Source organism: Osmerus mordax, chromosome 22 (genome assembly GCF_038355195.1).
Source record: "Osmerus mordax isolate fOsmMor3 chromosome 22, fOsmMor3.pri, whole genome shotgun sequence".
Classification (NCBI taxonomy): domain Eukaryota; kingdom Metazoa; phylum Chordata; class Actinopteri; order Osmeriformes; family Osmeridae; genus Osmerus; species Osmerus mordax.
The window spans coordinates 8,034,407-8,059,593 of NC_090071.1; the positions used below are offsets into that span (position 1 = coordinate 8,034,407).

At 40.6% G+C, this 25,187-nt stretch overlaps 9 protein-coding genes and 1 pseudogene across 11 annotated transcripts; 4 read left to right on the forward strand and 6 right to left on the reverse strand.

Moving 5' to 3' along the window:
• Nucleotides 1–1,359: 1,359 nt before the first annotated feature.
• Nucleotides 1,360–3,782, reverse strand: LOC136965996 (MOB-like protein phocein). The gene is made up of 8 exons (XM_067260330.1): nucleotides 3,713–3,782; nucleotides 2,999–3,061; nucleotides 2,688–2,788; nucleotides 2,477–2,519; nucleotides 2,225–2,311; nucleotides 2,064–2,143; nucleotides 1,735–1,846; nucleotides 1,360–1,530 (listed from the first exon to the last, which is right to left on the reverse strand). Exons 1-8 carry the CDS (start codon nucleotides 3,770–3,772, stop codon nucleotides 1,399–1,401), a joined length of 678 nt encoding a protein of 225 aa, XP_067116431.1. The 5' UTR covers nucleotides 3,773–3,782; the 3' UTR covers nucleotides 1,360–1,398.
• A 784-nt stretch (nucleotides 3,783–4,566) lies between these two features.
• On the forward strand, nucleotides 4,567–5,756 carry LOC136965846 (gamma-crystallin M2-like). The gene is made up of 3 exons (XM_067260119.1): nucleotides 4,567–4,575; nucleotides 4,835–5,077; nucleotides 5,481–5,756. Exons 1-3 carry the CDS (start codon nucleotides 4,567–4,569, stop codon nucleotides 5,754–5,756), a joined length of 528 nt encoding a protein of 175 aa, XP_067116220.1.
• Nucleotides 5,757–6,744: 988 nt separating this feature from the next.
• Nucleotides 6,745–7,604, forward strand: LOC136965847 (gamma-crystallin M2-like). The gene is made up of 3 exons (XM_067260120.1): nucleotides 6,745–6,753; nucleotides 6,902–7,144; nucleotides 7,332–7,604. The coding sequence occupies exons 1-3, from the start codon at nucleotides 6,745–6,747 to the stop codon at nucleotides 7,602–7,604; spliced, it is 525 nt and encodes a 174-aa protein (XP_067116221.1).
• Nucleotides 7,605–8,194: 590 nt separating this feature from the next.
• On the forward strand, nucleotides 8,195–9,154 carry LOC136966044 (gamma-crystallin M2-like). 2 transcript variants are annotated; one of them, XM_067260400.1, is made up of 3 exons: nucleotides 8,195–8,209; nucleotides 8,352–8,594; nucleotides 8,879–9,154. In XM_067260400.1, exons 1-3 carry the CDS (start codon nucleotides 8,195–8,197, stop codon nucleotides 9,152–9,154), a joined length of 534 nt encoding a protein of 177 aa, XP_067116501.1. The 2 variants fall into 2 exon arrangements, with proteins under 2 accessions (XP_067116501.1, XP_067116500.1); XM_067260399.1 differs by having other exon boundaries at nucleotides 8,201–8,219; nucleotides 8,350–8,594.
• A 713-nt stretch (nucleotides 9,155–9,867) lies between these two features.
• Nucleotides 9,868–10,817, reverse strand: LOC136965971 (gamma-crystallin B-like). The gene is made up of 3 exons (XM_067260292.1): nucleotides 10,809–10,817; nucleotides 10,338–10,580; nucleotides 9,868–10,146 (listed from the first exon to the last, which is right to left on the reverse strand). Exons 1-3 carry the CDS (start codon nucleotides 10,815–10,817, stop codon nucleotides 9,868–9,870), a joined length of 531 nt encoding a protein of 176 aa, XP_067116393.1.
• A 2,606-nt stretch (nucleotides 10,818–13,423) lies between these two features.
• Nucleotides 13,424–14,504, reverse strand: LOC136965836 (gamma-crystallin M3-like; annotated as a pseudogene).
• Nucleotides 14,505–15,954: 1,450 nt separating this feature from the next.
• Nucleotides 15,955–17,000, reverse strand: LOC136965835 (gamma-crystallin M3-like). Its single transcript, XM_067260104.1, has 3 exons — nucleotides 16,989–17,000; nucleotides 16,418–16,660; nucleotides 15,955–16,230 (listed from the first exon to the last, which is right to left on the reverse strand). Exons 1-3 carry the CDS (start codon nucleotides 16,998–17,000, stop codon nucleotides 15,955–15,957), a joined length of 531 nt encoding a protein of 176 aa, XP_067116205.1.
• A 1,550-nt stretch (nucleotides 17,001–18,550) lies between these two features.
• LOC136966042 (gamma-crystallin M3-like) lies at nucleotides 18,551–19,853 on the reverse strand. 2 transcript variants are annotated; one of them, XM_067260397.1, is made up of 3 exons: nucleotides 19,827–19,853; nucleotides 19,164–19,412; nucleotides 18,551–18,829 (listed from the first exon to the last, which is right to left on the reverse strand). In XM_067260397.1, the coding sequence occupies exons 1-3, from the start codon at nucleotides 19,833–19,835 to the stop codon at nucleotides 18,551–18,553; spliced, it is 537 nt and encodes a 178-aa protein (XP_067116498.1). In that variant the 5' UTR covers nucleotides 19,836–19,853. The 2 variants fall into 2 exon arrangements, with proteins under 2 accessions (XP_067116498.1, XP_067116497.1); XM_067260396.1 differs by lacking the exon at nucleotides 19,827–19,853 and having other exon boundaries at nucleotides 19,164–19,439.
• A 701-nt stretch (nucleotides 19,854–20,554) lies between these two features.
• LOC136966043 (gamma-crystallin M3-like) lies at nucleotides 20,555–21,376 on the forward strand. The gene is made up of 3 exons (XM_067260398.1): nucleotides 20,555–20,569; nucleotides 20,729–20,977; nucleotides 21,098–21,376. The coding sequence occupies exons 1-3, from the start codon at nucleotides 20,555–20,557 to the stop codon at nucleotides 21,374–21,376; spliced, it is 543 nt and encodes a 180-aa protein (XP_067116499.1).
• A 1,516-nt stretch (nucleotides 21,377–22,892) lies between these two features.
• On the reverse strand, nucleotides 22,893–23,908 carry LOC136966487 (gamma-crystallin M3-like). Its single transcript, XM_067260994.1, has 3 exons — nucleotides 23,900–23,908; nucleotides 23,370–23,609; nucleotides 22,893–23,186 (listed from the first exon to the last, which is right to left on the reverse strand). Exons 1-3 carry the CDS (start codon nucleotides 23,906–23,908, stop codon nucleotides 22,893–22,895), a joined length of 543 nt encoding a protein of 180 aa, XP_067117095.1.
• Between the last annotated feature and the right edge of the window lie 1,279 nt (nucleotides 23,909–25,187).

The window sequence follows — 25,187 nt, forward strand, 5'->3', positions numbered from 1 at the left end:
TACTGATTTTGTTCTAGGAATATGTATGTTGCGTTATGTTCACATTTATTGTAATGCCACTTACATTTAAAAGCACTGAGACCACAAGCAGTGTTATGAACAAAACTCAGGGTCAAATTAGCATCTTTAAAGAATGCTTCATGTCATGTTTGGTACATAGTTCTCACCAGCACAATGTCCCATTACATGTATCCTCTGCTAATTATTTACTTGCTTACTCAATGTGAGAGTATATCTTTGTGTTTCTAAAGGGAAGGGGTAATTTGTTCAGAAAAAATAAAGTTTGATTTGGAATCAGCATCTGTACAGTAGCATACACTCAAAATTATTTGACGAGTGTAAATCTTAACATACCAAAAATGCATGATTGTAAATATATCTGACATTTTAATTTATAAAATGTGAATAGATATCCACCAGGGACAAAATGACAAAACAGGAGTTACATTGCCTTTGTTGTTTGAGTAACAATAGTTCATAATTCAACATGGGATGAAGAAATTGAACAAGACCAACTATTGCTTTTAAAATCTAAAGACAGCACCACGTAGTTGTCAATCATTATTTACTCACATAATTCAAACAATAAATTACTCTTAAAACAAAAGGAATAGAATCAACAGATTTTCTGAATGACGTATGAAAATAGTCGTCCCCCCATATGACCAATAACCTGGAAAAAGGCTTTTCTAAAGAATAGGTGCAGAATCTTTTGTCCAGTGAGCAAACAAGCCTTTAGCCAGGTGAGAAACACGGAGCTTCAACACCTCCACTCTTTAGTATCTCCTAAATGATTTCATGAGAAAGTGGGACCGTAGCTGTAATGTGACCCATCATTCAAACAGATACAATGTGTAGTTGTCATCTTGGCCTGGATAAGCTCATGATTTCACCATCTGTAACATTTGGTTATGGCATACATCTGCCTTGGCTGTGACTACACACGACCCGAGATTTCGACAAAGATTCTAGAATACAATTAATATTTAAGAAGTTAAGAGGAAAGAAACAAGCAGAAAGGCAAGGTTAGTCTGTTGTTAGTTAAAGACACAATCCCACAGTCAACCAAGGGAATACAATGAATGTAACGTTTCACCACAACACTGCTATATCTGAAACATTCAGGTTAGATTGAGATGTTATGTCTCAGTTATTACAGCAATGACAGTTTTTTTACTAACACTAGCATGTGATTTTAGTGTGCTTGTTTTCTCTTGGGTCTGTGATAATGTACAATTTTGTATGGACAGGGTCTGTGTGTGTGTGTGTGTGTGTGTGTGTGTGTGTGTGTGTGTGTGTGTGTGTGTGTGTGTGTGTGTGTGTGTGTGTGTGTGTGTGTGTGTGTGTGTGTGTGTGTGTGTGTGTGTGTGTGTAGGTTTGGCATGAAGAAGCTGGTGTTCAGGCTTCGCTCTCTCCCTCCGCCTCGTTCTGGACCTCCTCTTCCATGATGGGCACTATGAGGTTGTCCTTAGACATCAGGTTGTACTTCATCACAAACCGTGTGAAGCGATGGCACAGAAACGTCTCGTTCTGCACAGGGGAAAAACACCTTCGAATGTCATAGGCACTCAATACTTCATGGATTGCTTCCAATAGATGATTTGAATTGATGCATATACTAGTTGAGATAAATGTAGTCCCAAGATAGTGAAAGTAGCAAGGTTTACATCATATGGGTTGTTAGCATAAACAAGATAAGTATGAAATGCAACAGAAAATGATCCGGCTATTCACCTCATACTTGTCAAAGATTTGGCGATGGTGAAAGTAGGCATGGGAGAATATCCTGTAAATCCGTCTGCAAACTGAGCCCAGCTTAGCAACAGAAGATTCTTTGATACTCACCCTGCACCAAGCCAAAATACAGTTAGTCAAGTAACATGGATTTCTATAGCACAATTATTAACAATCAAGGCTGACTAAGTGCTCTACGATAAGATAAGACAATTATAGTCATTGCTATCAAGAGGCATATTAGGACGTAATGACTACTCAAATAAGTGAGCTGTGTGTACAGTGTGGGGCCCTATGGGAATGTCTCAGGGAGCAGGCGCCATCTTTACCTGCTGGGGAAGTACTTGTTGCTGTTCAGGAGGCAGGCTGCTCCATCTAGTGTGTGTCGGGTGTAGTCGATGGCAGGACACTGAAATGCCAAGAAAACATTGCAGGGGTTCAAACGTGCTCCCAGAAGGTCCAGCCTGTGATCAGAGGGAGGGGTACCCACCTCTTTGGGAGTCTTGTGGGCAGCACAGAGAAAGATCCACTGCTCTGTGGCGGTCATCTGGGTGCAGGTATCTGGGTGGCACTCTCCCTTTGGAACAGCAAGAGAACTAGTTGCAAATGATGTTCAGCATATCCCCAATGAGCTCCCGTTTGAGATATAGGTGTGCGTTTGACAAAAGCAAGTTTGAGCTTCTAGGACGTAGAAAAAACGAAGAAGATTAAGATAATCATATAGCCTGATGTCAAAGTATACCTGCAACTTTACAGCAAGTCCATTCAGTTCAAGACAAAACTGCCTGAAACACAGAAGATTTGACAACAAATTAGGGTGGTTACAAATTGTTCAATGCTGTAAAAGCTGGTGTATTGACACCAATTTACCAATTGATAATCAAGTTCAAATTCATCCTAGCACCCCTGTCCAGTGTCTGTTCCAGAGTAGAATATGTCAGTTAACCAGTCACCTGAGATGTTCATACTTCCAGACGCCCTCATCCTGACCCTCGGGGGGGTCCAGAATCTTCTCAATGTTGGAGCAGTCTGTCCTGATGTTTTGTTGAATGTACTGAGGAGAAACAAGAAATAGCCTTTGTAGACAGAAAAGACGAGAATCGCTAGCAATGCAATTGCAGCTTGAATGATAGGGACCCACAATCTGAAGGCCCAACCACTACACAATGCTGACTTTGTCTTCTATAATTGACCCCTCCAACAACTGACTTAGGAATACAGTCACTTCTAACTTTATTAGCTGGCTATTTGATTAAAATCTCACCTGCTGCACAGCCAGAGTGCTGTCCATCTCCTCGAATGACTCATCTGGCCAATTGTAGAAATCCTGTAGACGTTACAAAACCAGAGAGGCTATTCTGTTAGCCTTCATTTATTAGCCCGTTGTATATGTAGCCTACTTCTTAAACTTTCACTAAATCCTGCATGATAAGTTAGAAAACTAGCCATCAATTCAGTTTGCCTGAACGGTTGCTGTTAAATCCGAGTTAGCTCGCTGACATTGTTAGTAACTGACGGATCAGCTGTCAATGTCAGTGACAATTTCACCCTAGCTAGCTACTTTGCTAACATAATTTAGCTAAAGCTAACTACAATAACATACATAGCAAAGTACTGTACGTAGTCGATATTAGCCACCAAATTAACCAAATTATGTAGACTAGTTTAAATGCATACCAAAACCATCAGAATAGAAATAGGCTACCTACAAATGAGCCAGTCAACGAGTTAGCTGGACAATGTTAGCTATGTCGCTAACTAGCTGGTAGCTAGTTTAAAACAACTAACGCTAGCTAGTTCTAGTTGTAGCCAAGAGCAGTCACAGTACTGGATGCTTGCGAGACAACAAGCGTAATAGCTAGCTAGCCAGATTGTTAGTTAGCCACAATAATGTAACTTTAGCATACCGAATTATACTACACCTTTAAAACATGTACCAACATCTTATTTCACGCTAGAATGTTAAGAAATACAATACTTTTGTCTTAGTCCCTGGTCGGTTCCTCCTCAGAACAGCTGTACCCTCCGCCATGACCATCTCGCCAGGAATCCGGATGTCACTACGCACAGCGCTTCCTGATGTCATGTGGGATAGGAGACGGGCCCACAAACAGAAGGCAACAGTTTTAACCACGAACTGACTAGCAACCAGTTACACAGTAGAGGCTTTTGCTTAGAAATGTGTTCTTTTCACTCAAAGTTTTAACCTGGCTGTGTCAGTAACAGCTTTTATTGACAAATAAATTGATCAAATCAAGCTCATCGGTCTAGTTAGAGTTATCTCCATCATGTGCTGATTGGGACCACAGGATATATTTCTGCATATGTTTATCTTACTCACATTCAATAGCCAGTCTACTGCAACTGATAGCAGATATTGTTGAGAAACACCATTAATTAAAGGACTGTGCTACCCCCCTCCCTTGTCGCCCCATAATTTGATCAGGGTATCAAATTATAATATGCAGTAGTGTTTTTCCCGGAATGATTGACATTGTGATGACCTAAAGCATTCCAAAGAGTAAACATGTGTTCATGTATTATCCAGTAATTGTGGATTACTGGATAAACGTTTTTTGTAGACAACGTACAATATGAAGACACGTGAGTGAATAAAGTGCGGGGCTTGGATGTTTGCTTTGATGAATCAGGGGTTTTATCTGTATGGACGGGATCAAGACCTTGGCAGCATCGCAAAAGCACCAAATCCCTCCTCATTAAAATAACAAAACGTCTGATCCATCAACCTTTTACTGAGGTTTATAAAACAGGCACGGTTCTCTCTGTCACGGATATTACATTGAGGAAAACTGCCCCAACTCTCAGCACAAAATGAGTAAGGTAAGGCTGAGCAATTCTGGAGTACTTGTAAATATGCCTTAGTTAATAATGAATGAATGACTAAATCTTTTTTTTGAAAGCTGTACATTTGTTTAAACTGATTTGAAACAGTCATAGTTTGCAGAAACGGAAATATGCAATACTAAATTGGAGTTGAAAATTGGATAGCTTGATTTGACCTAACCTATTCAAACTCCTTACAAGGAAAGACAAGATGGCATGACATTGACCCCCCTTCTCGCTTCGACCCTGATTTCAGATCACTTTCTATGAGGATAAAAACTTCCAGGGGCGCTCCTATGAGTGCGACACGGACTGCCCCGACATGCACCCCCACTTCAGCCGCTGTAACTCCATCAGGGTGGATGGAGGCTGCTGGGTGCTGTATGAGAGGTCCAACTACACTGGCTACCAGTACGTCCTGACCAGGGGGGAGTACCCAGAGTACCAGCGCTGGATGGGCTACAATGACAACATTCGCTCCTGTCGTAATTTCTCTTATGTGAGTAGCAAAGAGAGCAAAGAGACTTGTATGTTGAATTTTTGTTCGGGTACTTTGTGGATTTGTGGACCCGTTGATTCTGTCTTTTGTCTCTGAAGGCCTTTGTTAGTCCAACAGTGTGCATCATATTGATCTATCGCTGTCCACTGAGCTGGTGGATTCAGTGGAAAGAACAGTTTATGAGTTTTAGGGTCAAACAACAGACACAGTTATTAGACCAAAGTTCAAGGACTGCATCAGTTGGAAAAACGTAAAGCAAAGCCACATACTTCTCAAATATCATCCCATCTGTTGTCATATGGTCTCTACTGTATTTGTGAACTGTAGACTCCTCTGATTCCTATGCATTGTCGGTGTGCATATGGCCTCAGTTTATCTGTTATCTGCACCACTGTCCCAACAGACGAGTGGAGGACCTTACCGCATGAAAATCTACGAGCGCCCCGACTTCCAGGGCCAAATGATGGAGTTTAACGAGGACTGCGACTCTGTCCAAGATCGTTTCCGCAGCCGTGACATCTACTCCTGCAACGTGATGGAGGGCTACTGGACCATGTATGAGCACCCCAGCTACAGAGGGCGCCAGTACTTCATGAGGCCTGGGGAGTACAGGAAGTTCAGCGACTGGGGAGCCACCTGCTCCACCACCGGCTCTTTCCGCAGGATCACTGACTTTTAGGAACCAAATTCTCTCGACTGTTTAGTCAATAAATTCACACCCCAAATGGTTCCTGCTGTTGGTACTTAATTTCTTGCCTCTGGGTTAGCATTTGGAATGTAAAAAGATATCAGTGTAAACATTTAGCAGAAAGTGATATTTATTTATTTTCTTTTTTTTTTACAAAACGAAACTTTTCTAGGTTCTCAGATAGCCAGGCTAAGTTTATCTAGGGATCATTCTAGTCTAGTTCTATTGCACCAGGTTCCCTTGACACGTACATGTTGTCAAACCTTTGGGTCGATCAGGGTCACGCAGTGGAAACATGCCTCGTTGGCAGAGATCCCAACCAGAAAGATTTGACAAACAATGCATCATTGGAGAAGAAAAGGCTTATTGTCCAGGGAGGAAACCTGTGAGAATGAAAACAGATCCCATGTCATGACTAGAAGTTCCCGTTCCATGTAAACACAAATTGTGTTGGTTCCTGTCACTGTCAGTCAAAGGAAAGGAAGTTGAGTATAGTGGCAAGACCAATTCTAGTAACAATAATCATCTTGTTTAAAGAGATTTAAGGAGAGGTTTTACAATATTGCAATGTGAAAGCTAATCTCAAAACAGAAAGAAGTTAAAATAATTATTAATAATTAGGCACACTATGCAATATCTGCATACTCAAATAAACCAATAACAATAAAGTGAATATTAGAACATTAGAACAAACATTAAACAAAATGATTACAAAGATTAAACCAGTAAAACGGAAATATAGTTGTGTTCATGTAATTAGGTTGCATTGTGCTTCACTTGAAGGTTCTGTCACACTATTTACAATGTCACAGCAAGGACTGCAAAGAACATGGAACTTGTGACCTTTCTGCTGACTCAAAACATCTGCTAATTTGAATGACAAAGGCATCCATCACACCTTTCCACAACTCAAACACATATAAGGAATGTCACTGAGCATGGGGTTAAACCACAGCAAGTGACTCAACCGTCAGCTAAAATGGGCAAGGTATACGTGTTTGATGTGCATTCCCATACACTTCCTAGCATGGAAACACTTTTATTAGGGTTGAATCTTTTCCTGAGGGACCAAAAAGGAATTCCACCTGAACTTCTGGGAATCATGTGAACCATAGCATCTGCTTTTCTCTCTTTAGATTATCTTCTATGAGGACAGGAACTTTGGTGGCCGTCACCATGAGTGCATGAGTGACTGTGCCGACCTGCACTCTTACTTCAACCGCTGTCACTCCATCAGGGTAGACAGCGGCATGTTCATGGTCTATGATCGTGCTAACTATATGGGACACCAGCACTTCCTGAAGAGGGGAGAGTACTCTGACTACCAGCGCATGATGGGCATGACTGACTGCATCAGGTCTTGCCGAATGATCCCCATGGTAAGCGCCTGATATGATAGCACAATGTGGGCTCAAGTCAGCATAATCAGTGTGAATAGAGATCGTCATTTCATATGAGCAAAGGGCAGGGTTTCAATGTGAATCTGCTATTGAGATACTGGTCAGGGAAATGTTTTTGGACACCCGGTTATCTAAAGTTACGGCGGTGTCTCTGCCGTCTCCACAGCATCGCGGCTCCTACAGAATGAGGATGTACGATCGTTCTGATATGGCTGGCCAGATGATGGAGCTGAATGACGACTGCCCCAACGTCATGGATCGTTTCCAGATGTCCGACTGCCAGTCCTGCAACGTGATGGACGGCCACTGGCTGATGTACGACCAGCCCAACTACAGGGGCAGGCAGTACTACCTGAGGCCTGGAGAGTACAGGAGGTACAACGACTGGGGAGGCATGAGCCCCAGGGTCGGCTCCATCCGACGCCTCATGGACCTCTAATGACAACAGAATCCTCTTCAAGATTCTACTGTATACCTTTTTTCACACGTTGAATAAAATGGTTGCAGCGTCTCTGAGTCTCAAGTCTATTTATTTCATTCCTGCATGTACCATAGTCTATCACTCTGTTACAGAACGTCAAAACCTTGTTGCTCTCATTATACCAATCCATAGTGTATTTTGAAAATCGAGAATGAACGTGGATTTGTTTACAGAATCTGTCATAAATGAGTTGGCTTAGTTGGCAATTAACCAAAATACAGATTGGCAGATGAAATCCAAGTGCCTCTGCGTACCGGCGCTGAAAAAGGAGAATAAAAAATGTGATGGATATTGAAAATGACAGCTTTTATTAATGACAGCCCTGCCTAAACGGCCACTGTACGGTAGCATTTTGATCAACTGTGATGGGCAATGAACAATAACTCCTCACATTGTGAAGCACTGCTATACATAACCAGATTGGTTTCCCTTACTCTAGATGGTACTTATTTGAATGACAATACTTTATGCTGCGCAATCACACAGCGGCTTTTTATAAAAGGGCACAGGGCGAGTCACTATTGAGTGTCTATCTGCCACCACCAATCATGACAATGGGAAAGGTAAGCCGACATCCCGCTTGTCTTTTTTAATCACCAGTGAAATCGAATTGCATTTGATCAAATGCTAACGATTGGCGTAAAGCTGTAGGTGAAAATTACAAAATGAAAGTTACTTTCAAAATGTCGAAACTCTTGTCTACAGATCATCTTCTATGAGGACAGGAACTTTGGTGGCCATCACCATGAGTGCATGAGTGACTCTGCCGACCTGCACTCTTACTTCAACCGCTGCAACTCCATCAGGGTGGAGAGTGGCTGCTTCATGGTCTACGAGAGGCCCAACTACACAGGTCACCAGTTCTTCCTAAGGAGAGGGGAGTATTCTGACAACCAGCGGATGATTGGCATCAACGACTGCATCAGGTCCTGCCGTATGATCCCAATGGTGAGATCAGTTAGGGTCCCCAGTACCCAAACACTACACCAGACGAGGGACAGTCAGACCAAATCCTTGTTCAAGGGCTTATCTTCTGTTTGTGCCCTTTTCAATGTTGGCACAAGGCTGTGTCCACCAGAAACACATGTAAAAAGACCACAAAAAAAACATCTGTGCTGACAAAATATTTGCTCAAATCTGCTAATTGGTTCATAGTCATATTGTTTAATTTTTGTTGACCAGTTACAGCTCTATTGTCATGGATTTCTCAAATGTGATATTCTCTGTTTTAGTACCGAGGCAGTTATAAGATGAAGCTGTTCGATCGGCCAGACATGGCTGGCCAGATGATGGAGCTGAATGACGACTGCCCCAACGTCCAGGATCGCTTCCGCATGTCGGATGTCAACTCCTGCAACGTGATGGACGGCCACTGGCTGATGTACGAGCAGCCCAACTACAGGGGCAGGCAGTACTACCTGAGGCCTGGAGAGTACAGGAGGTACAACGACTGGGGAGGCATGAGCCCCAGGATCGGCTCCATCCGACGAATCACCGACTTCAACTAGAAGTGCTCATTATTTTCCTTTGTCAGTTCTCAATAAACCTGCATTTTTGAAATAGCTTGTACTGTTTTTGCTGTTTCCAAGGTGTATCAGTGTGAAGTACTGTGAGGTTGGTTGATACATCCAAACCAAAAAGACAGTGGAATGATTGAATGCTCATCATTATTATCTTTATCTTGTGCAGACCTGAACTGATATGCAGTACTAGACGGTGAAAAAACCTATAATCTGGTGATTTATTATCAGCTAAATAAACTGATAACTATTAGTAGAATTGTAAAATGTGACCTCTGGTCTGTTTCTTTATCACTGTTCCAAGATAAAAGGTTGCACCAAGCTACTATAGAATTGCCTCAAACTTTCCATAGTATAGAACTGTTCCAAGCCACTCAGTCTGGTGTAACATTATAATTTTCAATGAAACTCTGCTGAGTAAGGAGACTGCTGATCCCAAAAAACCTATTGTGTCCAAAGCACTATTATTATAATTATTATTGAACTGAATGATAATGACAATAAAAACTCTCGGTCCATCCGAATGCATGGTTATTCCAGAAACACAAAAATATATACAAAATTCAACAATGTACACACATTTTGTGATTGTTACGTTTCCCTCAGGTATGACGACTTTGTGAGTTGTGAATAAAAACAATGCTGTACATACAATGGAATGTTCATGACTTTATTCCCTAATGATTTAGCAATTAACACATTTAAGTTAATTCCGTAGTTATACGCCTGATGGAGCCCACCCTGGCAGTCATGCTACCCCACTCGTGGAACCTTCTGTAGTCTCCGGGGCTGATCAGGTACTGGCACCCCCTGTAGTAGGGGTGCTCGTAGAAGATCCAGTGGCCATCCAAGACGTTGCAGGAGTAAACGTCATTATAGTGGAAACGTTCTGAGAGGTAGGGGCAGTCATCGGTCAGCTCCATCATCTGACCTTCAAACTCAGCATGCTCAAACACCTTCATTCTGTGCGGCCCTGGGTGCTGTGGAGATAAAAGCGCATGTTTTTATACCTCAGAGAGTGGATTGTCCAGTAAAATCTGGACAAATTTGTATCATTAGATATAGGTAGAGGCAAGCTGCATTAAGTGTTGTGATCCTATGCCTGATTGTTTGATAGATATGACTAACCCAACATATCTGGCCTTGGTTAGACCCTTGACCTGTCCCTTACCATGGGGATGTTGCAGCAGGATCTGACACAGTCATTGAAACCCATCCAGAGCTGGTAGTCAGAGTATTCTCCACTCCTCAGGAAGTACTGGTACCCAGTGTAGTTGGGGCGTTCGTAGAGCATCCAGAGTCCGCTCTCTACCTTACAGGAGTTACAGTGCATGAGGAAGGAGTGCAGGTTTGGACAGCCTCCATTGCACTCATAAAAATGACCATGGAAGTTCCTCTCTTCATAGAAGATGATCTAAAGACAGACCAATCAAGGTTTCGGGATTGTGTTATAGGGTTGTAGATCCAGGAGCTCCTCTTTCCCCAGCTGTGAGCCCAACTGAGAGAGAGAGAGGATAAACTGTAGAGACTGCAACGTGAGACCCAAGGCTCAAATCATCATCGTTTATTGATTTCGGTTGAAAAATCTACGGAGACTGTATGTTGAAGCACAAATGATGCAGAGCAAAACAAGCAGTCTTACCTTTCCCATTGTGTTGGAGTTACACTACCGCACCTGTGGTAGGATGCATGCTCTTTATATACCTGCGGTATTGTCATGGAAACTGATGACCTAGCTGGTCACTTTGTTGAAAAACAATGTATTTTCAGTTGATGCTGTGAGCTCACAACCACTTGGTCTGGATTTTTGTATAATGGTTGAATGTCATATTAATAGCTCATACATTCTAATTAAATATACACTGATCACATTATTTCTGTACACTTAGTGTGAGGTTGATACATGCAATAACATTGATCTACAATACAATAATGGTATCATTTGTCTTTGTCAAGCACAGAGTACACCTGTAGGTTATTTCTTTATTTATATTATTTGGAAAATACATAATCAATCAATGCACTGAAATAAGTGAAGGTCCACAGTACGGTGTATGTCTCATTGTACACATACAGAGAAACAGAGAACAATGTATGCTTGTGAACTTTCAGGATCCATCTAAGAAAACTATTCTTAACATTGTGAACTACTTTAACACATAATACATGATTCTGCAGTAAAAATAAACCAATTAAAAGGAGTAAAGTAAAAAAGCTACAACAAAAAACAATACACAAAAATCCATACAAATTAATTAGCATTCCTTGCTTTTCAACATCTAGACAAACAGTATAGTCTAAGTTGAATATTTGAACACATTTATACATACGTGAGGTATTACACTGCAGGATCAACTTTTCCAACAGAAAATGGCAAGCATAATCTGTTGTTTGCAGGGCTCAGCCCTACTGAGATGTTAACTGTCCTTTAGTGATGCTAAACATTGTTATCTAAGGTATCAGACAAGAAGGTATGCATTCTACCAAACGTCTATCTGCTTACAGTAAAGAGTTACAGGACAGAGACCTCCCATACCCAGTCTACTCTCATGACAAAATAGAAGACATTTAGTGTCGCTGTACAGCTTTTATACGGCGCATATTTACAGTTCAGCCTCTATTCATTTCAAAATTGTCAGCATTGCTAGTTCTTTCTGTTTATGCTTTTGTTTGAAGCCAAACCCTCCCATTGTGGCACTTTCTATAGATAACATTTCTCGGATGTTTGGACACTGTCATGTGTCTCTCGTTGGTATAACAAAGGAACTTAGCGGGCTGCCAAACAAAAGAAGGTTGTAGTTTACCATAAACTAAACTAAAACCCTACAAAGAGTCAACTTTTATCTGTAATTCTAAATGCAAAGTGTTTGAGATGTAATTCTGGTAGCAATTTAGCTGAACTCTAAACATATGTAATATTTGCTTTTAAGTCATGCTGCATTGAAATAAAATATAATTGTTTGTCAATTACATTTAAACTCATACAAATTTGAGGTAAAAACAAAGCTTAGTCATTAAACAATGAAATTATGTTAAGTTTCTTTGAGGGCTGTACTATTCAAAAATAATAATATATATTCTTGACAAATGTACTCTGTGACAGTTGCTTTGGATAAAAAAAATCTGCTTAACGACTTAAATGTAAATGTAACTATGTAATATTTTTTGACTTACGACTTTATAAACCTTGTATCAACAGTAACCTAACTATAGTAACCTAACTGGGGAGTCAGTTGGCTGAGCGGTGAGGGAGTCGGGCTAGTAATCCGAAGGTTGCCAGTTCGATTCCTGGTCATGCCAACTGAAGTTGTGTCCTTGGGCAAGGCACTTCACCCTACTTGCCTCGGGGGAATGTCCCTGTACTTACTGTAAGTCGCTCTGGATAAGAGCGTCTGCTAAATGACTAAATGTAAATGTAATGTAAATAGTACATAATAAGTTGAGTTTTGAAATGACTCCATTGTCATTATTTGAGAATAAACCTTTTTCTGATCTCACAATCATGGAACATACACACACATGCATGCAGGTCGTCTATCAGAGAAATTCTCTGAATTCCCATCCTCCTGTCCCTCCTCCCAGGGCAGTGGTGAGCCTCATCAGTGGCGTCCGGGGGCCAAGTCCAAGTGCTCCTCCGTGTAAAACAGAGTGATCTGTTTTCTTGCTGTAAGGGGGCAGTGCAAGACATTAACTCGATCAGTGGTGACTCGAGGTCACTGGTACTGGTACTTGTCTTGTCTGCATAGGGAAACACTGAGAGTGTTTCCTTTTTTTCTTGCCACCATGTCTTGACCGCTGATCTTTTCCAAGCAATGCATGTACAATGTGTGACTCATCAGCAGCATAAATCGTATATAATAAAAAACCCTGGTGTGTTTCTTGCTTACTGGTGTGATTAGGTTACTGGATGATAAAGTAGTTGTTCAAGCCAAGCTAACTGAAAAACAGTATTTGTTTATGAATTATCTACAGGACATAATTTGCTCACACCTCTTGCTTTGAACCTTTATCAGATCAGAAGCCTTGATTTGCATGGTGGTATAATTGCTTTCATTCATATATTTTTTAATAGTTTTACGATAATTTGATTTAATTTGAATTTTCCATAAAACTAACTCCTGCAAGTCGACCTTTTGATGGTATCGAATGTTGTTGATTCTTTTGTTTTGTCCCGTAAATATCACGTATAGATGTGTGTATAGATGTGCTTTTATGTACAAGCCTTTATTAAAAAATATACTGTTAAAAAACAATGAATTAACAGGAATCCATATTACGCTTCATAGAGTTGATTCTCATCATGTTGCTCATTCCCATCTCCCTGAGGTTCCTGTACTCTCCAGGCCTCAGGTACATCATCCTGCCTCTGTAGTGGGGCTGCTCGTACATCAGCCAGTGGCCGTCCATCACGTTGCAGGAGTGGCAGTCGGACATGCGGTAACGATCCATCATTGTTAGATGATTTTCTGTCAGAAGGTAGGGCCAAGGAATGCACCACAATTGGAAAAGGGTTCACTTGGTTTATTAGACGAGCTCGGATCACACCATCAGTCCATGACAGAGTGAATAGCATGAGTGAGGACTCTGTCTCTCAAGGCGTGCTAATATACATTAGCTGGACGTGTTCAAACATAGAATGCACAGAATCGCTTCCCTAAAGGGTTTCAACGATCAGTACAGTGATACAGTGGAACAGACAAAACAGGTGAAAAGGTCGTAACTCACATAAGCCCTATTTGTGCATGTTTGCTCCTTACTGTCTCCTAAGAGTCTGGCCGAGTGCGTTCCATGGCTATATTCATCCATCAGCTCGAGCATCTGGCCTCCGAAGTTGTCCCTCTCATAGATTTTCATCCTGTGCTGTAATGGGAGAGAGAAGCAAGATAATTAGGGCCCATTGCAAACACATCTGGTCACATTGCAACTCAGTCCAACTAGCAGAGATAGTTATCGTAATCTGGGTTTACCATAAGAATCATACGGCAGGATCTGTGCAGTCACTCATGCACATACACTGGTAGTCAGAGTACTCCCCTCTCCTCACAAAGTACTGGTTTCCCATGAATTTAGAGCGGTCATAGACCATGAAGCAGCCACTCTCCACCTTGCAGGACTTGCAGCAGCTGAGGAAGGAGTGAGCTCAGGGAAGTCGCTGCTGGTCTCATAGGACCGACCCTGGAAGTTCCTGTCCTCTAAGAAAATTATCTGGTGGAACAATACAAATAATTGTTATCGTACAGTTTCTTGACGATTCAATCTTTCATTCTACTTTTCAATGTTGTTCATTCTACTTTTCAATGTTGCACTTCAGAAGTTTACTTACCTTGCCCATGGTCATGGTGAATCTGTAGAGGGTTTCTGACAGTTTATGAAAATGATAAATCTGTATATGTGATGCACTGACCTTTCACACTTTGCTTAACAAGCAGATAATCTACATATATATATTGTTTAAAGCACTGAGTGAGCAGTATTATTAAAGGGGGCCTCTTTGAACTGTATTTACAGTCAAAGAATTGTCATTTATCATTGTGTCCATACTTGACTAGAGGTCAGTACTATGTATTGTACTTTGTGAATGGATAAAAAAAAGAAATTTCCCTAGAATCAATAACACATTTTCAAATACCACAGGCCACACTCTATTTTTGACCTAAATGAAAGCAAGTTATTTTTTCACATGTGGTTATAAATCAATAAAATACTGTAACAATATAAAGTCAAAATAAGATATTATCACATCACTCTTTTGTGTGGGTCCACTCATAAATATGAAGCCTACTCTTAACAGTGGATCATTTCCATTAATCATACTTTGTAGGGGGAGGAGCATTGTAAAAGTGTCCATGTTTAAAACTAATAACATTTACACTATAAACACTTGTTTCCTACATATTGTTGTCCAGCTGACACGGTCATTAACTAAAGAAGCTGAATATGGTAACGTATCTATTATTTTTGTATTTGTTTACAATTCGAAAAAGCACTGCAGCTTCTAGACGTATGGAACATACAGTGCAGTAAGCGACAAACCAAAATTCAATGTGGTTATGCAGATGTTTTTATTTGTTTTTGCACTCAATAACTGAACAATATGAGGTTGAGCTAAACAAGAAACCAGATACTCTGTTCAGTGGACAATGTCGGTTCTTGCTTATTTTCTTTCCATCCATTATTCCTTTTTTACCCTTTTTGAAGAAAAAGAGCCCACATAGTCTGCCCATGCCAGCAGTCAGGTCCTCAAAGAAAAACCAGTACCGACCTGTTAAAAGGAACAAGGAATTCTTGTAGTTTTATTAAAAGGTGCATTTATGTTATGATATTGACTGTCACAAAGACGATGGTATGATTTAACAATAGAAAGGATACAGCTGAGTGCCATCATTGCGTGTATTCTTTTACATTTATTCAAGATGTTGCACAATAAATGGCAGATTTGAATGATGAATGTCAAGTTAGTGTAATTGGCTTACTGGTTGTGACCACTAGGTCTCTCTGCTGAGGATAATTTAAATTGAATGTATTTTTATTATATAGTTTATGCAGAAAGTTTGCACTGGAGTACTATGGTATTGTTAACAGCTTACACCACACCATATTTCTTGGCAGCATGTACATGAACATAAATTAGCTAGTAAGTAAATTTCTACAACAGGTCTGATTTTGTAACAGTTTAATGCAGTTGCAATTCCTTTTATAATACTTTGTTAAGGAAGAATAAGACATAATTTTTTAAGTGTTTTAAGTGTAGCCTATATTAAAAACGCCTGCACTTCGAGGCAATACATTTAATACGAATCTGTGATGCGTCTAATGGAACTGAATCCCATGTCATCATTTCCCATCTCCCTGAGGTTCCTGTACTCTCCAGGCCTCAGGTACGTCATCCTGCCCTTGTAGTGGGGCTGCTCGTACATGACCCAGTGGCCTTCCATCACGTTGCAGGACTGCATGTCGGACATGCGGTAACGATCCTGGATGGAATCACAATCATCCATCAGCTCGTGCATCTGACCTCCGAAGTTCTCCCTCTCATAGATCCTCATCCTGAAGGGGCCTCTGGGCTGTATGGAACATAACAAAAAAATCATAGTTTTCATCTGATTTTCTGTCAACAAGGCAGTCTACTAGTATACTGATTAATCTCAATCTCATCACATTTTCACTAACACAGCCTAAAAGTATCCTATGGCAGACTCTTTGAGAAATTGCTATTCAGTGCACACAAATCCGGACCATGCCATGGCTTACTGTGGGGATCATGCGGCAGGACCTGATGCAGTCGCTGAAGCCCATCATGCGCTGGTGTTCAGGGTACTCCCCTCTCCGCAGCAGGTACTGCTGGCCCATGTAGTTGGGGCGATCGTAGACCATGAAGCAGCCGCTCTCCACCCTGCAGGAGTTGCAGCGGCTCAGGTGGGAGGACATGTCGGAGCAGTCGCTGCTGCACTCATAGGAGCGCCCCTGGAAGTTCCTGTCCTCGTAGAAGATGATCTGGTGGGGGAAGAAGAGACCATGCACAGACAGTGTTGGGATTCGGATATTTGAGTTGCAGGAAAAACCAGGCAAGGCTAAACTTATTCCTTTGTAGCAATAACTTTAAACTGTTCAAATGCACCTTGCAAGAGATTGCAATGCAGTGATGATGAGCTATGTACTGAAGGCTAATGTCACTACTCAATCAGGTAATAAAACTATTTTTCTACATAGATAGTTGATATTTTACAGAGACAATCGGACTCATTTGTCAAATATAGTCATTTTCCTTCTCAGAAGAATTGGTAATAAAGAGTGCCCATGGTGATCCCCATCCCTCATTTACCTTCCCGTTCATGGTCACTGTTTTTTGATTTCTGTTGTACTCCTCACTGGAGCGCTGCCTTTTATGCTTGATGTGGCTCCAAAAGAATTTGCTGCTCAATTGTATAAATCTCTGTGTCAGCAGAGTTCGGTCAGTACTGTATTATACATCAAAGCTGTGCAGATTGCAACCTATCATTTAGTGCTCTGTAAGGTTAAATGGGGGTGTTCATCGTCAAATCAAATGCAAACTGCAGACTACTTTCATGGCATACTTTTGATAAGTATTTACTCAAGATAAAAATTATTATTATCTTTCAAGTTGATGTAAAATGCACGTGTATGTGCATTGACATTTTTGCAAAGATGCACAAGGCACAGAACATTTTGTAAGACAATATTTTATTTTATTTCTTTCAAAAAATCTATGAAACTGCAAAGTGGAAATGTGGATCTTGCAAGGTTCTCACATTCAGCCTGATCCATGCTCGATGCATGACAAAACCTGGTGCAGTAACTCATACCCAACTCCAAGCAATGTAGAGACTGGACAACTGGCAACATAATCAATGTACCTTGAGGATTTAGTTCATTAATAGAGTGCTCAATATATTTTTTTATACTTGAGTTATATATTGTATGACAACCGTTTAAATTAATTGATAACTCACACGGAGTAATTGCAAATTGATCATGTTTATGTTTTGTTTATGTATGTTTGCCTTTGTTTATTCAGTAGTGCACCTAAATAGACAAAATATAAAATTTACATTCAGCCTACTTTTTTTTATATTAAATCCAGTGAAGTGGGCCCTGCTATTGTGAAAACCCCTGACTTAGCACCATGCTGTACAGTACAGTACACTATCATCTGGTGTGCAGAGTTATCATGTTGTGTATTGTTTTGATGAGCTCTCATTGTCTACTTTGAAAAGAGAATATTCTCGATATACAGTAAGGCAGAATGAAAACACAGTTGAACATTAAGCCAGAGCAGAAACCTCTCGAGCATACTGTAAACTTGCAAAGATTATTGGAGTTAACACAATGCTTTGAAGGAAATCAAAAGTAAACTGATGATAGTATGTGCTTTGACTATTTCAAAATCATACCGCATGTTGCTCACAGTTGACTATCAACATTACTTTAAGTGTTAAAGCTAACTCTATTAAGAAGAGTTATGTCTTCCTGGCACAAAAACCCTCAGCCCCCGAAGTTGACTTAACCTTTTTAAGGTTGGAGACCCACTTACTTAAATGCAATCTGATGAAGTCGCTCCCACATAAGCAAATGTCTACGGTTGAATGTTTGACAGAACTATCAGCAAAATCCTCGTTCAAACTGAATTACAGCTCAATTGATACATCTCTCTTTTTTGGAGGTGATTCAAAGGTGAATGAATGTCTGTTTTTGTTTGTTATGGCTGTCTATTGAATGTTTTTTTAATGAAATGTTGGGATTAAGACAAGGGACCTTTGCTGAACATGTCAAGTTGTCAGGTTTTAAGAAACGTATACTAAGTACAATAATTTTGTCAAAATAAGTTTTATTGGCACATTTTACATTCTTCTGATGTTAGTAACTTTAACACATGTCCACGATACGCCTCATAGAGCTGAATCTCATCATGTTGCCCATTCCCATCTCCTTGAAGTTCCTGTACTCTCCGGGCCTCAGGTACATCATCCTGCCTCTGTAGTTGGGCTGCTCGTACATCAGCCAGTGGCCGTCCATCACGTTGCAGGACTGGAAGTCGGACATGCGGTAACGCTCTTGGATAGAATCACAATCATCCATCAGCTCGTGCATCTGACCTCTGAAGTTCTCCCTCTCAAATAGTTGCATCCTGTAAGATCCTCTGTGCTGTTGGGGAAGAACAGGTGAAGTCACTTTCATGTTTCCGTATATACACAAATCGATAAAATATTTTGATTCATTCAAATAAATAAATGCCTTAATAATTGCTTGTAAATTATGTGTTCTCACCGGTGTATTCAACACATTGATTTACTGCATGGCCAGGTCTGGTATGACTAGGTATAACATCTATATGCTTTCAAAATACATCAGTTTGACTTTGTGCTCAACTTGAATTTTCTGTGTTTTTACCCAATGATGTTTAGTGTAAAGATTAGCATGCATTGAAACGGAAATATGTTCAAAGCTTCTATAGGGTTAAACATGGTCCCTGTCTTACCATGGGGATCATGCGACAGGAGTGGACGCCATCAAACAAGCCCATGCTGCCCAGACGCTGGAAGTCCGAGTGCTCGCCCCTCTTGAGGAACATCTGGTTCCCCATGAAGTTGGCGCGATCATAGACAATGCAGCAGCCACTGTCCACCCTGCAGGAGTTGCAGCGACTCAGGTGCATGTTCAGGTCATTGCAGTCGCTGCTAGTGTCGTAGGAACGACCCTGGAAGTTTTTATCCTCGTAGAAGATGATCTGCAGGCACAAAGAAACCACAAGCATCATTACAGTGTTTTGGGTTTTCTGGCAAGCAACTAGTGCTGCTGCTCTGAGCAGGAATCACTTCAGGAAAACTTTGATTTAAACTTGAACTGAACTGACAGGTGTCCATTGAGATTATTATTGAGATTGTTAAAAAACAAATCTATCTTCACGTAGTATGTGTAGTTTTTTTTACTATTGCTGCAATTAATCGCTATCTGCCTCAAGTGAAACTGTTCCTTGAAAATGTCTTTCATTTTTACTGAGGAGATATTTTACTTTACATTGTTAAGGCGTACTCTATCAAGAGGTTCGAGCTGTGCTTAAATGCTCCCTCAGTTATGATACTATCTAATCAAATTAGACTATATGATAATGTTATAATACTCTGTGCATATAAACCATTACCCTGCCCATGTTGATGGTATAGCTTGTTGATAACCAAGTGACACAGTTTGTTACGCCATCCAGTGCCACTTTTATATTGACCTTCACCCCCGGAGCACCTTGTACCCCTTTGTTTCAATCCTCCTGAGTCATCACAAGGCCCACGTGAGCCTGTATTCATTTTCCCACAGCACACTTCCATTGCTTTTATGGAGTTGCTATCGTTTAGAAGAAAATCAGAATGCAATTGCATGTTTTTACAAATTGCTATGCTCATGTTAGGTCATACATGTGATCCAAGCTGAATGAAAGGAAAAAAAAGTTAATTCTGCAATTAAGTATCACCTTGATGGAAACAATGTGTTGTCATTTTTAATCTGTGAAAACGTTATAACTTGTGTGTTAAATTAAATAATTGCTCATTGTCAAAGTTTTGCTCATTGCATTTTTGAAGGAATGATTCGGTTATAGTTAAATATCACTGGGTACAGTTTTTGAACTGCATAATGTTTCAAAGAAACATAATGGTAATTCAAATAGGAAAAATGTAGATTGGGCATGCTGGATACACAAATAACATATTATGTGCAGTGCAAAATGTGGCATACAGTATGCCACCCTACAGAGCTGCCCTGTATCACAATCTAGAATGATGACTCAGGTTCCTGCACAATGCATACTGAGATGCTATATAAAAGGGACAGGGTACGATGTTGAAACATTGCATCTGGAAATCACTCACCATCAACATGACCATGGGCAAAGTAAGTGCAACATTTGATCTACATCTCTATGTAGGAAATACTCACTTCAGTCTGCAGTCACAATAACACACAGCAACACAGGCATGGCTATAGAAAATAACATGCAATGCAAAGTCAGACAGTATAATGGTTAAGTACGAATGACATGCTTGCCTGCAGATCATCTTCTACGAGGACAAGAACTTCCAGGGTCGGTCCTATGAGACCAGCAGCGACTGCCCTGAGCTCACCTCCTTCCTCAGCCGCTGCAACTCCTGCAGGGTGGAGAGTGGCTGCTTCATGGTCTACGAGAGGCCCAACTTCATGGGCCACCAGATGCTGGTGAGAAGGGGAGAATACCCTGACAACCAGCGCCTGATGGGCATGAGCATGGGTGACTGCATCAAATCCTGCCGCATGATTCCCATGGTAAGTGACAGAGTGACCAAGCAAATTTAGATAGCTTGATATCAGCAGCATTCAAATTGTTATGGAGCCACGTGCAGCTGAGAATGAGTCGAGTCCATTTTGTTTATTTTCCACCAACAGCACAGAGGCTCCTTCAGGATGAGGATCTACGAGAGGCCTGACTTTGGAGGCCAGATGCACGAGCTGATGGACGACTGTGACAACATGATGGATCGTTACCGCATGTCCGACTGCCAGTCCTGCAACGTGATGGACGGCCACTGGATGATGTACGAGCAGCCCAACTACAGAGGCAGGATGATGTACCTGAGGCCTGGAGAGTACAGGAACCTCAGGGAGATGGGAATGGGCAACGTGATGAGGTTCAGCTCTATGAGGCGTATCGTGGATTCCTGTTAGTCGCCAATGTTTAAAGTCAATAAAGTTATACAATTGAGAAATGTTGATTTCTCTCATCTCTTTACACAACAACATTGCTTCTATAATTTTCACGATAGCATGAGGTAACATGATGAGAACAGTTACTGAGCATTTTAAATAATTAGGTAACTGACTGATTTATGCAAACATAACACTTGACCTTAAGGTGGCTTTTTCTAATTGATTTAATTGAAAAAATTGATTGAAAAATGATTTGACTGCAAATTAAAAGGTTGCATGTTGAAATTCAATAGAATTGAAGTTGCTTGTTGAAATAGAAGCATCTGCTATATATTTACAAAGGCTGAAGGTTTAATAGTTTAATTTACAATACATTTCACTGAATGTTCGTCTCCAGTCTTTTCCATAAGTTATATCAATGGTGTAAACTTTTTTTCATGTTGACTGTGACAACCTCAGCTCACATTTTTTGAGGATAAGAATTTCCAGGGTCGCTGTTATGACTGCAGCAGTGACTGTGTGGACCTGCACTCCTACTTAACACGTTGCAACTCCATCAAGGTGGAGAGTGGCTGCTGGGTGCTGTATGAGAAACCCAACTACAAGGGTTACCAGTATATCATGAGCCCTGGGGAGTATCCTGACTACCAGCACTGGATGGGCTTCAATGAAAGCATTAAGTCTTGCCGCTGGGTGAAAAATGTGAGAACGCATAAAACGTGTATACAAAACAATTGCTTTGTGGAGAATTGAAAGTCAAGTAAGTTCTACAAAAAAAGTGGAGCACAGAGGCTCAACCCAAGAAAACTGAACTGAGATGGTGATAGAGCAAAAGGCAAAATAGTCTTAATATACACAGTGTCACACCCCTGGCTGTGACACTGTTTCTGTTTCTCTTTTCCTTTGTGTTCTCCTCCCTCCCTTTCCCTGTGTGTGCGTGTGTGTGTGTGTGTGTGTGTGTGTGTGTGTGTGCGTGTGTGTGTGTGTGTGTGCATGGGCGGAGTCTCCCGGGACAGACAACCATCCTCACCTGTGGCAGATCAGCAATCACCGATCTATGTAAACCCTGCTCACCATCCAAACTCTGCCAGATTGTTAACTCCGCTACGACATTAAACACTTACCTTTGGAAACCTTTGCCTCACAAGTCAGTTTTAAGGGATGAACATTGCTGTACCGTAACCGTAACGGTTGAGTTGAATTTGGCTCTCAAGTTAAATCCGAGTTTGCTTAGAGTTGAAGTTGCATAAGTTTGAAAGGCTTTTAGTTCGCCTTTGTTATTTTTAACAAGGTAAAAATATTTGACTTGTTGTATTTACAGTTTATTTGTGGCATTTACAATTATTCCAAGTGACCACTGTGGAATGCAGTATGGAGTTAATCGATTGAGTTAGATTGCATTCAATTTCATTAGACACAAATATTAATATAAGGCATGACAGAACACATTCATAAGCATCAATTATTTTTATTGTGTAAAGATAATTTCAAATGCAGCCAAATTCTTGATGCCTGACAAATAGTGTCAGGGAAATCAATGGCGTTGACCCTCACAGGAATCCACGATACGCCTCATAGAGCTGAACCTCATTGTGTTGCCCAGTCCCATCTCCCTGAGGTTCCTGTACTCTCCAGGCCTCAGGTACATCATCCTGCCTCTGTAGTGGGGCTGCTCGTACATCAGCCAGTGGCCGTCCATCACGTTGCAGGAGTGGCAGTCGGACATGCGGTAACGCTCTTGGATGGAATCACAATCATCCATCAGCTCGTGCATCTGACCTCCGAAGTTCTCCCTCTCAAAGAGTTGCATCCTGTAAGATCCTCTGTGCTGTTGGGTTCAACACATTTCCCATTATGTAAAGTTCCAACGTTATAATGTGTAGTACAACATTAAATCACCTGTTTGACCATCTGATGCTTACATATCATATGTAAAGTTACGGTTTCATTGTCTTGTTTGTTCTCTATTGTTTTCCAGAATGGACCACAACATCATAGAAATACAGCTTACTTGGGGGATCATGCGACTGGAACGGATGGATTCAGTCAGGCCCATACGCTGGCAGTCAGAGTACTCCCCTCTCCTCACAAAGTACTGGTTTCCCATGAAGTTAGAGCGGTCATAGACCATGAAGCAGCCACTCTCCACCCTGCAGGAGTTGCAGCGGCTCAAAAAAGGGGTGAGCTCAGGGCAGTCGCTGCTGGTCTCATAGGACCGACCCTGGAAGTTCCTGTCCTCGAAGAAGATGATCTGAAAGAAACAAATTAAAACAGAATGCACACCAAGGCAGATTTGGAAATCTCAAAGCAACAAAAAAGTTACAGAAAATAAAAAATTGTATTATCTCAACTTTCCTACTGAGATCAGAACCAGACCAATCAGAACACTATTTAGACTTAAACAGACAAATCAAACTTAACTATAAATTTGACATTAGTTGTTCACATACTTTTACAATCTAAGCTCTCAACTTAATATGAGGCTTTGTCAAATAGTCATTCACAAACTCTAGATTACTGTATAAAAAGGATATACAGTACCTTGCCCATGTTTGATGTAGCTCTGGGATTGTGTCCAATAGGTCATGGTTCACTCTAGCTTTTATACTTTATACGCTTTGAAATGTCTTTTTGTTATTTAAATTTCTGAACCTGATGAATAAGCAGGATGCTTCTTGCTGTCAATCTTTTGCAGCAGTGTGCCCTCGGCTGTCACAAACAGCCAGTCAGTTCACCCACAAGACTGTCCTCATATACATTTGTATCTTCTTGATTAAAATGTGAATCACATTTTAACTGCAAGACCAACTTGACTTTTTATACTGTAAAATCCCTTCACCCAAGAAAGCCACAGTGATTGTCAGCGACCAATAATCAATTTGATCAAAAAGATGAATTGATGAATAAAGTGCTTTTCATTTGTCATGACAAATGTCATTGGAAATAATGTTTTGAGACACAATTGTATTTGAGAAATGTCCCTTCTACTAAATCATGACTCAGCAGTTTTGATCCAATATATTTCATCATAAAAAAGAAATTCTCAATGTGTTTTAATGGGTTATATGTTATTATCAAATGTGGTAACCTTTGTACATTCAAAAGAAAGAAGTGAGTGTATTTCTCTGTAAGAGAATTTGCGTTTGAATAAGATGTTTGTCACCATAGCAACTGTTTATGAGAGGTGGATGTTAACAGTCCTGGGAACAGACAGGGTCATGAGGTCATGGTTAAGCTTACAGTGACTCAGCTACTAGGACTGAGAGACAATAGGGGAGTATTCCACACAATAAGGACAGCCAATATGTCAGCAACTGAACAAAACAAACACATCAATGGTTAATTCGTAACTAATCATGAAATTATAAATGTTGACTGATTGCTTTAGACATAATTTATGATGCAAGTTAAGTCTGTACTGTGAAAATACACATTTGGATGTTGAAGAGTCAAGCTCACTGAAGTTTGTGCTCCAAATGATCACATGTCCTCTGCCACACTTCCTATTGTCAGATAAAAAACATTGCAAAGCATTCTTGCGTTTTGGGAAATGCATCTAGGTGCATTTCCGCACTGAATGCAACTGTTAATATAAGCATAGGTTTCAGTGACACTGTCAAATCCATATTGGCAAATAAAACTAACTGGAAATAAAATTGGATGTAAAATGTTCAACAACATGTGCTTATCATGATTCCAACATACAAAGTAAATTATTATTAATAATACATGTAGTTTACAGTATATTGCAAACGAGACAAAACGTCAACATAAAACATGAACTTACGAACTTTCCTGCTGCAGGATTTCAGCGTCAGAATTTAAAAAT

Bases quoted from the DNA above. Each gene is read 5' to 3' on its own strand.
- LOC136965996 (XM_067260330.1), bottom strand. From the start codon at position 3,772: ATGGTCATGGCGGAGGGTACAGCTGTTCTGAGGAGGAACCGACCAGGG. The intron at 2,312-2,476 runs GTATACTTTGAC...GCTGTTCCAAAG, and splicing joins GACTTGCTGTAAAGTTGCAG to GGAGAGTGCCACCCAGATAC. The intron at 2,144-2,224 runs GTGGGTACCCCT...TTGGCATTTCAG, and splicing joins CCCACAAGACTCCCAAAGAG to TGTCCTGCCATCGACTACAC.
- LOC136965846 (XM_067260119.1), top strand. The intron at 5,078-5,480 runs GTGAGTAGCAAA...CTGTCCCAACAG, and splicing joins CCTGTCGTAATTTCTCTTAT to ACGAGTGGAGGACCTTACCG.
- LOC136965847 (XM_067260120.1), top strand. The intron at 7,145-7,331 runs GTAAGCGCCTGA...CCGTCTCCACAG, and splicing joins CTTGCCGAATGATCCCCATG to CATCGCGGCTCCTACAGAAT.
- LOC136966044 (XM_067260399.1), top strand. The intron at 8,595-8,878 runs GTGAGATCAGTT...TCTCTGTTTTAG, and splicing joins CCTGCCGTATGATCCCAATG to TACCGAGGCAGTTATAAGAT.
- LOC136965971 (XM_067260292.1), bottom strand. The intron at 10,147-10,337 runs GTAAGGGACAGG...TTATCTCCACAG, and splicing joins CCTGCTGCAACATCCCCATG to CACCCAGGGCCGCACAGAAT.
- LOC136965835 (XM_067260104.1), bottom strand. The intron at 16,231-16,417 runs GTAAGCCATGGC...TGTTCCATACAG, and splicing joins CCTGCCGCATGATCCCCACA to CCCAGAGGCCCCTTCAGGAT.
- LOC136966042 (XM_067260396.1), bottom strand. From the start codon at position 19,439: ATGCTTGTGGTTTCTTTGTGCCTGCAGATCATCTTCTACGAGGATAAA. The intron at 18,830-19,163 runs GTAAGACAGGGA...CTTCCCCAACAG, and splicing joins CCTGTCGCATGATCCCCATG to CACAGAGGATCTTACAGGAT.
- LOC136966043 (XM_067260398.1), top strand. The intron at 20,978-21,097 runs GTAAGTGACAGA...TTCCACCAACAG, and splicing joins CCTGCCGCATGATTCCCATG to CACAGAGGCTCCTTCAGGAT.
- LOC136966487 (XM_067260994.1), bottom strand. The intron at 23,187-23,369 runs GTAAGCTGTATT...TGAACCCAACAG, and splicing joins CCAGTCGCATGATCCCCCAA to CACAGAGGATCTTACAGGAT.